Raw genomic sequence first — 11,270 nt, 5'->3', positions numbered from 1 at the left:
TTCCGGCCTTATCAACTTTAGTGACATACGCGTCAGCACAAAAGCAGCACTCTCTCTGCCCTTCTGCTCTGTCTGGTATTCATTTCAGTGGTGACAGTCCGCGCTTTTCGCGCAAACACACTGATGAAATATAAGAGCCTGTTTGTGTGTGTGAGTCTTTGTGTGTGTCGCAGTCCTTGGCTTTTCCCGAGACCGCCTCCTCGTCCATATTGTTCTCTCCCAGCAATAAAAGTGACGGATAGTGCAACGACCAAATATCGGTTCAAGGCAGGCAGCGGTAGGGGGATTGGTTATGTAGCCGTCGGTGTTGTTTGAAACTATAATGGAGTCTATTTATTTATTTTTAGATTGGAAAGCACATGTAGGTGACTCTCAGTAGCACCTGGGAGAGAAATGACTCAATCGTTGGCAAGTCAATATTATAAGAACTTGTGACCCTGTATTCACTTAAAGCCAGTGGTACAAAAGTAACAGTGCAATTGTTAGTCGTGTTTACTCGGAAGTTTGTGGAAATATATTTGAAATCATTATAAGTGCAAACGAGAGAGGTCAGTCTTTAATGACAGAACTCAAAACGTGAACAACCAATAGAAAAAAACAGGTTTCATCACAGCAAGGCTATTTCAGTTGTGAATGTTCATGGATTTTATATAAAAAAAAGAGAGATTGTGTAAGGTGGTTTGTTTTTCAGACGTAATATTCAATGTACCAAAAGTTTTCCCATGTAATGATACTTTTGGAGCGTCACATCATCGTACTCTTGAAGTACCTCAAGTCCTGATGTTGAACACCGCTTAGGAGTCTTCCCAAACTTCATTCATGTCCACAGATAAACTGACAACATGATTACCGGAAAATAAGAGACCCAAGTTTAACCAATCGATTTATAAAGCTAAGAAATAATTGGTGAACGTGACAAATTTTCCTTCGATCCCAAAAGACAAGGTTTGATCAAGATCTAAGGGACATCAAGACTTAAAGGCTGGGTTCAAGCTCAGGTCATCAACACTTTTAGTGAGCCGTGACATAAGACTCAGGTGATTTGGCTTTAATACCTCTGGGTCTTCATATCTGGGATCAGGCTTATCATCACTGCAAAGCAAATCTGTTCCCTTGAAGAGGCGAGGCTTAGAGGGGAAGTTGTGAGAGAGGGAAGCGGTAGGGAGTGGATGAAAGAAAATGAAGGTAATGAGAGGTGGTAAAGAGGTAGTGGGGAGGGGGATGGTTTTACACAACTCACCACAAACTGCGACAAGCAAGGAAGGACTGACTTGGTGCTTGGTACCGTACATTGTCCACTGCGCCCTGCCAAAATGCCATTCAAATGATTGACTGATTCTTTTGGCACTGATCACAAGATCTGATCCAAACGGAACGTTTCAGTCCAGCATTCCAGGACCACCACATGGAGGAGGTTTTCCCTGGACAAATTGGGGGAAAGTTTCAGAACTCCGGGAGTGTGTTCTGGTGTTGGTTTGTCTGTTGGTGGGATTGTGTATACTGTGAGAGCTGGTTAGACTGGGAAACAGTAGCTTGACTCGGTGCAGTCTGGTTTGCGAGTGGGTTTTCTGATTGGTACTTTTCAAGTTCTCTCTTCCTCCTCATGGCGGATTGCAGCTGCTGTTTGATCACAGAGATTTGACTCTCCAGTTCAGACAGCTCTTGCACCAGTGGACTTCGGCCCACACCCAGCCCGGGACCACAGTCCCCCGCACCCAAACCCAGACACTGCCCTGGAGTCGTGCCCGGTCCTGCGCTCCCTTGCCCTAGTCCTTGAGGACACAAGCGGCCCAAGAGGTTGGAGCGGCCATTAGAGGTGGTCACAATGGGAAGATGTTTCTCCAGTAGAGGAAGGGAATGGTGAAGAGGAAGAGCCGAAGCTGGCGGGAGATCCTGGGAAGCCGGGCGCTCCAAGTCATTGTGCGCCTCGTTGGGAAGAACCCTTCGCCTGTTGCAGAGAGACGACTCTGCGGGATTCCAAGATGCCGACTGGTTGTTTCCTTCATTGCACCTGCAGATGCAGACAAAGAGGGAAATGGTAAGTACCACTTTTGATTTTTCTTTAAACATCTTTAGTATGACGTCCATGTAGTGATTCTTGGAAGCCTCCAGCCAGTGATGCGGTGACCTCAAATTTCATGAATCAATAATCTAATCTAATTTATACAGATGACAAAACCACATTTTTAGTTTGACCTGAAGTCAATATTCTTACATTTTATAATATATAAAGAGACTCACTCTCACTCCAAGATCTCTCCTAGGAGCGGACAAGAGGATTTTTCCTTTGGGCATGGATATACAGTAATAAATAAATTATTATCTAAGGCACATAAACATCTTACAGTGACCCATAAAAAGAAAATCGCATTGTTGTGTTCTGGCATAATCTTGCCAAGTCCTCAGGACAGACGGCAGAAAACTCTGAAAAGATGCAAGCGTTAAAAACTACAGAAATAAACAAAGTGGATCTTTGAAGCAATGGCAGATTTGAGCCGAGGAGCGAATGTCTGGCGTGACAGCCTTAAGTGTGACTGAGCTGAAACATGAGCTGGTTGAACATCCTTTGTGGCTGACGCTGCAGCAGCCTCTGACACAACACTGACTCCTCCTCGTCTAAGTCATTTCCATCCTCACCACTTGCGATCTTGATCCAAAATCAAGATGAATTGGCCCTGTTCAGCATTTTCACGCCGCACATGCAACAGTGCTGCCTTCTACCGCAATATTTGCATTTATAGTCATTTGCTTTTCCACACTCGCTTCTCTACAACGATCTTTCAATTGTTCCAGTAAAGTTATGAATGCAATTTGTTACACAGGATTGCCATCACTTGCTTCAAAAGTAAAACAAAAATACAGATGGAGCTCAGTGTTTTAGTATTCTATATAACAGGGAGCATGGTGCCACTCTTCACAACCTATATTTCCATTAATTATTCAAACAGCAATAATTAATTTAGTTTTACAAGCGCCAAGAGTCAGACAACTACAAAATGGTTGGCTTTCACCTCTCCGTACCATTTCAAGAACATTATAAATACAATTTTCAAAAATAGACCATATACTGTATGTGCCCCTTGTGAGATTGTTCACCCGGCCACTGCGTCGAATTATTCATTCGCATGTTCAAGGCGTGCATAAATATTAATTTCGACAATGTTCTGATGTATCACACGTGTTTTTGCAGCTTGTTGTACATCGCGATATTGTTAGATAAAGATTACAAAGATCTGGCCCACTGTGGCATTTCAGCACGCACATAGTTCACGAGCTGCCTAAATGCCTCCTCTACGATGGATGCCCCCTTGGCGCCCCCCCCCCCCCACTTTGCACGCCACTGGATGCATGAACATCAGTACTCGATTAATTAAAAAAAAAAAAAAAAAAAAAAAGGATGACGATTCAAATATTCAGAGACTAGTTTTGCTCAAAATTTTCAAAAGTCAAATCCAAAAATGTCATCAATGAGAAAAAAAACACAAAAAAAAAAACAAAAACAAAAAAAAACAACTCAATTTAATAATAAAAGTCCATTTTCATATTATTCCCCTTTCTAATATTTCAGTTGGGAGTAAATTGATCAAACTAGCACTGTCATTATTTCTTACATAAAAACATATTCAATCTCTTCGTCCAGTGCCGCCTTTGGGTTCTTGTTAGCACACTTCAATTCATGAAAGACATTTTCGTAGCAAACTTCGACTTCATTGTCACCCGAAATCTTATTTTGCTACCTTCTTATTTGTTACTGCTGATGAAATAACGATGCTTCCACAGCACATCTTCATTCCTCTAACTGTCCTTGTTCAAGCTTTTGTGGAGCGAAGTTCTTCCTAATATTTTCTCAACAAAGGTTGTTAGACAAAGCTTAGTGATGTAATTGATAAATCTTTCATTTTTATTTGCTCTTCGTGTTAGCAGAGCACAGAAGACATTATTCCTGCAACACACTGACAGGTTGACAGTTATAATTTCAAATCGAAGGGCGCAGTGCAGAAGGGCCTGATTGAACGAACTGAACTCCACCGGCAGAGTAATCTATCCTCATTAACTTAGACATTCCTCTTAATTTGGAGTGTCCTCTCTGCATGTAAGGCTAAGCCAGGACAAATTTGAAACAGGAGCACAAAAGCATTTTTTTTAAGGCGAAAGAACAAAACAGAAGTCCATCTCAGCAAAAGTTCAATGGATATTTTAACCTCCTCTTCAAAGCATAGAGCTCCTAATGTCGGACATGAATCATGCTTATCTGATAATCTCCAGTCATACTGACTCATGAGAAAATTGACCTATTCTGAGTCAGACAGCTGCAGCGGGTGCAACGATGGAATCGCAGGCTTTTCATTCGACTGCTCTGAAGAACTGAAGCGCTGACCGGCGCTAAGGTTGAAAAAAAATGGTGGTTTGAATTGCGACACAAGGAATCCAGGCAAAGAACAGTTTCAAATAAGTATGTTTATAGACATACCGTAAAAGGAGTCTTCTGTTGCTATGTCAGCGGCAATTTATGAAGTAAGAACGAAAAATAGATATAGAAATTTGCAAATCAACAAATAAGACTGAAGACAGAACTACTTGCATTTGCGCTTGATGGAGGTAAAACTGTATCTCATCTGCATATTTTGTGAAGACATGACATGATGATTTTCACCTCAATTTTCGTCGCAGATAATTAGCTTCCGAAAGATTTTATTTTGACTGACTTTATTTACTTCCCAATTAAAATGGGTCCCCGAACTCCCACTTGGATGTTAATTGATGTCACTTATTCTCAGCCTAATATTTTGGCAATCCAATCCCGGAGGATTTAGGAAAGTGACTTTCTGCTTCAGGTTTATTTTTCTGCATTGTTACCATTCGCACCCTTCTCAGGATTTCCATATAAAATGTATCCGTGCGGTACCTCTTCTCAGGCTTGGTGACAGTCTGCAGCTTGTCATCGGCAAAGACAGAGTTGAGGGCTCGGTGTAATCTCTGGAAAGCAAGTAACATATAAATTGTCATTTCTTTTTGGGTGTCAAACAAACTTTGAAAGGATTATGCAAAAAAAAATAAATAAATAAAAATGTTGAATGGTAATTAGTAGGAAATATATTTTGGATTAATCAAAAGTTTCTATGGGGGTTTTGAGGTTGGGGGAGTATGCCCGGAATCTTATTAATCATATTGCGGAAAGACATTACATTCGCACAATATCCCAATAAACTTTTCATGAAGTAAACAAAAAAAACAATTCAAACACGGGTTTGGTGATTAATGAGTGAGATGAGTACCTGGCTGGTGTGCAGCCAATATTTGAAGCGTGGCTCCTTGACCCTCGGGATCACCAGCTTGTACACGATGTGTTCCGCAATGGTGGTCAACAGAGACAAGGCCACGCCCACACACAGCATCACAAAGAGCCCGGAAAAATGCTTTATTCCCATCTGTAAAGTCTGGTTGGAGAAACAGAGAAACAGCAACGTTTGGATTGATAGAAAAAAGAAGATTATAAACGCTTTGGTAACCACTTGAAAGTGTTGAATAATAAAAAAAAAAAATAATCGAAATGTCTTTGTACCAAGGATGGAGACACTGTGAAGTGACAAATATTGACTTTATTACACACAAAAAAAAATCTATTTAGTCCTCTTAATATGAAGTCGATGGACTTGAACTCGGAGGCAGATCATTGCTTCAATGTCAGAGCAAATTGAAAGAATCTATTTTCGTGTCAAAGAGATCCCACTCAAAACTCTTTTTTTTTAACTGCCAAACTTTTTCAAGGTCAAGTATATATCTTACAGGGAATCTAAACTTAAACAGGCTTAATGTGAGCCATCACCAACTGTTGTACTATAATGAAACTAAGGAAAAGTCCAATGGCCCTCTGGTTGCGCAATTCCAAATTCAAATAATATATTCAGGAGACAAAACATTTGCGGCGCAGCAGGTTTAAGTTAGGAAGCACAGACTACCATATCCCAAGGAACTTGATCCAGCACTTCCGGTGAGAGCCCCAAGTATTCCCATGCCAGCCGGGATTGGGCATCCTAACCACCTCATCTGGGTTCCTTTTTTTGTGAAGATTCAAAACAAATGTAGCAAAGAAGCAATTTAATAAAGTCCATCTACTGCCAGGCATAACTTCTGATCATAGCGAAAGTAAATTAACGTTGGCTGTCCATCCGCAGCCTCCTCATCAATGTCACCTCGCTGCCTGGAGGACAGAAGAACTAGAAATTCTCACAGACCATAGCAGCCTAGTGGAAACACATGGTGTCCCACAGGGCATGATACTGGGCACCCTGGCAAACTCTGCACTTCGGGGATGACCACGTCATGCAGGGTGTCATGGCATATAACACTATGAGCTGTTTTGGGCCAAGAGTGTCATCGAGGTGAAGGACATCCCTCTGGCCAACTGCAGCAAACGTTACGGTGTTGCCGTCGGGCTGCCCGGGAACATGGACAATGTCATGCTGCCAATGACTTTCCTTCCCCTGACATGCCTTTTTTTTTTTTTTTTTTTTTGATGAGGGAGGCCAACCTCATCAGTTTAAATATAAATGTGCTGCAGTGGGCACCCTGTGGTTTTGCAGTAGTGGAAAACGAATATTGTACGACAAACAAATACTGAAGACGGACATTGATTAATGGTGCACCGGACCACCACGAACTTCAATTCACTTAATTAATGTAATGGTGTAACGCTAAAAATCGAATTTACATATACCAGTGCTCCTTCTGAATATCTCTTCCAGTGTTGTGCTTTTTCCAAATATTAAGCTGTCAGTGCACACAGAACTTCAGTTTTTGAATTTTTGAATACGGTATAGTCATTGATAGTATAGTCATCATTTCCTTGTCCGTATCACTAGTGCTGGCCAAAAACACAGTCCTCTTAAATTATTGTTCTGAAGCGCAAATGTGTCACCCCGCCCTAAGAGGTGTATCATGAGTGTGCAAGTAGCAATCAACAAATGTGATCTTGCACTTTTCTTAATGGAGCTCTTGCTCCAGATACTGCCGATGCACATCCTCGTATGAATCTTTTTTACTACCCCGTATGGAGCCGCTCTCAATACGGCTGCAGTGGCCGCATTATCAAGTGATGTGGGATGTAAATACATGATGGATTAAATTGGCAATCTGCCGTACAATGACTCAACTAAGGTGGCTCTAATGACATTCCAGGTGGAGCCAATTACTTCCAAAGCTGGGGAAAATTGTCTGAATGCTGTCACTGTGTTGGGCACTATGAGAGTTGGTTGGAAATTTGGGATATTTTTTTTACTAGAATATTCTTTTAATCGTGGGATATGGTGGTAAAATGGAAGCAAACCCAGCCTGGTGCCTGAGCTCATTCAGACTTCCTGGAAATACAAACAAAAGTTCCGGGAGGAGAATAAATATCCAATTTTTATCTTTGGTTCGTTTAGTTGTTAATTCGCTCTAGACCGTGCCACAACGTGTTAATTGAACTGCTGCCATTTAGGGTAATTGAGAAATATACTGCAGCTGTGTGTCATCTGCATAGCTATGATAACCAACACTGAAGCATTTGACCTAAACATAACATAAAGGGGTCCAAAGACTGATCTTTGAGGTTCCCCCGTTTTATCACCTCCAAAAATTCCAATGGTCACAAAATAACTACAACCTGTACCATTTTTGCACTGTTTTTTTTTTTTCAACCAAGTTTCCAACCTGTTCAAAAATCTATTATGATAAATTATATCAAATGCTGCACTGACATCTAAATACACACAAATAAGGATTTGCGATTGGAAATATTAACCAGGTTTCCAGCTGCCAGCTCTGGCCCTTTTTAGGGGCCACTGGGGCTGCAAAATCATTATTAGATAGTGATGATGGTTCTTTCATTTTGTTGTAAAGGTGTTATTGAAAAATCTATTAGAAGTGAGTAAATTTTTCTTCAATGTGACCATTCTTTCATGTTGCACAGAGCTGGGCCTCTTCGTGAAAGGTGATTCATCCTTTTTGTCACTTTTTTCAGACAGAACGGGTTGCTTTAGATAATTTGGCAGCCATTTGCTTGAATCATTGCTTTGAAATTGCTGAGCATGTCTAAAACATGGCATCATGGTCAATATTTTACTGCCTGTGTCACATGAATCTCACTCTGCTTATTCTGTCTTATGTTCACTTTGATGGCAACTTGTAACACTGCTGAAAATGATGGCAACGTCAAGGTAAGAACAAGGGCTCATTTGCAATGAAACATGAGTAATGTTTTATTCAATCTTTTTTGTTTTTTGCAAGTTTTTCATTTTACAATTTACATTATGTATTTCTCGGCGCACTATTGGCATCATCCGTGATCTGTCTGCCGGGCCTTGGACAAATAAAGAATGTAAAATTGAATGGCATGGAGCTAAATGCCTGCAGTCATCATAGTACTGGGCCCCATGCTGCAAAATGAAATGAACCTGGAGCCGCGTGAATATCTGCAACTGACAGAAAAGCTGCATTGGGAAATAGATGACTTCTTTTTTCGGGACTCGCAACACTCATACTGTACAAGAGCCATTCGCGGTTACTTTGTTTTCATATAGTGCTTCCAATTTCAATTAACATAATATTTCGAGCCAATGATGACACTAAAGACAGCCTAAAATGAATGAGTTAGTGACAAATTATTTTCCGACTGTATAGGTTTTAACGTAATACGGTGTTTCTTGTAAGGTGGCACGGTGAACGACTGGTTGGCACGTCACCTCACAGTTCAGAGTTGCAGCGTTGCAGCCTTCCAGTTTGGAGTTTGCATGTTCTCCCCATGCCTGTGTGGGTTTCTTCCGGGTACTCCAGTTTCCTCCCACATTCCAAAAACATGCATAGTAGTTTGATTGGACACTTTGAATTGCTCCTAGGTATGTTCATATTAATATTTTTTTTTAAATATTTTTCCTTTGATTGCTATAATATAGTTTACATGCACATGAGTGAAATCCTGTCCCAAATTCCCATTTTGAAGGCCTAATAAGGTTGTACAACCCAATATAAAGAAGGAGACACTTTACGAGATCCCAAATCACAGCTGGCGGTTAAAACGACCGGGTTGACACGGACAACAGTACAAGATGGACCTCGGAGGGTTGTTTCACTGCTAAGGACGGAGCAAAGTAATGGACGTACAGATTGGTTAGCAGCTGCGGGGTCAAGGGACAGACTTTGAATTAAAAGTTATTGTACACATGGTAGTGGACATTGTGAGTGACGACACAATGACCTTGACTAGACAGCGATAGAAACAGTGTGAAGCTAAGAAACTAGCAATTAAAAAAATAAAAGAACTCGCTTAACAGATTATGGTAAAGTATATCATTGGTCATTTTAAATCAATTATGCCTGTATGATAATAAAATATGCATTGTTAATTTATGATGTGAAACCGTTGCTCTTCTTAAGGCTTTGTCATTTTTATTTTTTTTAAATTTCTTCTTGCAATGTGAAATCGACAAATTTGTACCCAGTGATTAGTCAACGGTGATTTGTCATTTCTGGGTCACAATGGGGATGGCATGCTTAAATGCCATCTCCTGCGCAGCGGTTTCTCTCCGTGTGCCCTTTTATTCTTAGTTTGTATCAATAATGCAGCACTATATATATATATATATATATATATATATATATATATATATATATATATATATATGTATATATATATATATATATACAAGGCTTAAGTTCACAATTGGCACACCTGCCTGCACAGCCCAACTGAAACAGACAAGTCCTCGGGCGACGTTACGTCGATTCAAGTTTGCACTTCATGTCAGATGCGGCATTAGTGGAATCGCGAGCTAAATTAAAGTCTATACTAGCGCAACTGATAATGTAGGTTCTCTACTTATCATTAGATGCATGTTTTTGGAATGTGAGTTAAAGCTACACTTGGTATATGGATGGTATACGGCTGTTATCAGCAATCTTAAAGTAGCATTGTCTTTTATACTAGTCGCAACATCTCAGTTCTTCTGCTCACAGTAAATTGTCTAAAAGAAAGGTTAAAAAAGTTCATAATATTTCTTTATTTAAAACATTATAATTCATGTGTATTGTTCCATGTTAAAAGTTCGTTGTGTTTAAAATAATTTCTATCCAGTCAGAATTTAATTACCTGTATTAAGTTATGACTGTCATGATTTGTATTTGTTATTTTTGGTTTAGTATTTGGTTTCATGTTTTGGCCTTGTTCATGTGTCTTGTCTCCTCTTGTCTATTGTGTCCACCTGTGCTCGTTTACCCAAGCCCTAGTGTTAACCAATCCGGTCCTTCCAACCCTCCATGTCTTGTCCAGGTGCTCCTCGTTGTCTCGTCAATTTGTGTGTATTTAGTTCCCTGGTTGCTTTCAGTTCTTGTTGGTTCATTGTCATTTTCACTGTCGCTTGTCCCTGTTTCCTGTTCCTGTCCCTGTCGCCTGTCCCGATCATTAGTTTCCTGTCGTTGTCTAGTTTTTCCAAGTTCCCTGTTTGCCTTAGTTTTCTGTTAATTAAATGCCCTTTAAGTTACCCCTGCCTGGCTTCCTTGCGTTTGGGTCCTCACCTTCCTCAACCCTGACAATGACGACGCATTGTGGGTAGCGGATGCCATGTTTTGTCAGTGAGAGATGTGCTGCAGATAGCGTAATCATCGTAACTGGTCCTCGTGTTACGTTACTTTTAATACACCTTCAAAAGTATTGGCTGTAAGTTTAATTGTGCTTGAAAAGTGTTCAGAGATCTGTTTTGGAAGTTGTTTTTACTTGGTGTTCTCTGTGAAATGAGCTAACTCGCAGCACCGTGTGTTAGCATAGCAATGTTGCTAACTTAGTGCGAACAAGCTAATAGGCAAATGAAAAAATCCCTTGGTTTACTTTGTAACTATTAACGCTCGCATCTATGCCTGTTCTTTTGGTATAAGTCAATTTGTGGTGAATTTATTTGTTTAGCAAAAACTATTGAATGTTTTATTTTCACCTTTCGTTTCACTCAACATTTCCATCGAGTTATGCCACAGTTGTTCACTGTAAGCTGTCAAGACGAGCGTAATAAAGGAGCAAGACGCTCATTTTCCTGGCTCATGATTATCAAGTTCGACTTAGTGTTGACCTGCGTTAACATAACAGTACATTAGTCGATATTTCCCCTCATAAGGCGAAATGGTCGATGGATGTGAACATCTTTTCTTGGTGTCACCTGAACAAGGTTTCATTGTAGTTATTTTTTTGTTGGCAAATATAAAACATTGAGTGCAATCAGAAGTGACACACATTTACGACCGAC

The 11,270-nt window shown here is 40.3% G+C and overlaps 1 protein-coding gene across 1 annotated transcript in view; it reads right to left on the bottom strand.

Annotated features, from left to right (window-relative positions):
- Nucleotides 1-626: 626 nt before the first annotated feature.
- Nucleotides 627-11,270, bottom strand: part of grin3a (glutamate receptor, ionotropic, N-methyl-D-aspartate 3A) — a 37,853-nt gene continuing 27,209 nt past the window's right edge. Inside the window, exons 8-10 of the mRNA XM_088282050.1 lie at nt 5,277-5,438; nt 4,907-4,977; nt 627-2,011 (exon numbers count right to left, since the gene is read on the bottom strand). Of these exons, the coding sequence (XP_088138176.1) occupies nt 1,444-2,011; nt 4,907-4,977; nt 5,277-5,438 (801 nt within the window). The 3' untranslated portion in view covers nt 627-1,443. The remainder of the gene's footprint in view (nt 2,012-4,906; nt 4,978-5,276; nt 5,439-11,270) is intronic.

Source organism: Idiotropiscis lumnitzeri, chromosome 18, assembly GCF_059441095.1.
Source record: "Idiotropiscis lumnitzeri isolate Australia: NSW breed Sydney's pygmy pipehorse chromosome 18, RoL_Ilum_1.0, whole genome shotgun sequence".
Taxonomy (NCBI): Eukaryota; Metazoa; Chordata; class Actinopteri; order Syngnathiformes; family Syngnathidae; genus Idiotropiscis; species Idiotropiscis lumnitzeri.
This window is presented reverse-complemented; position numbering and strand designations above follow the sequence as displayed.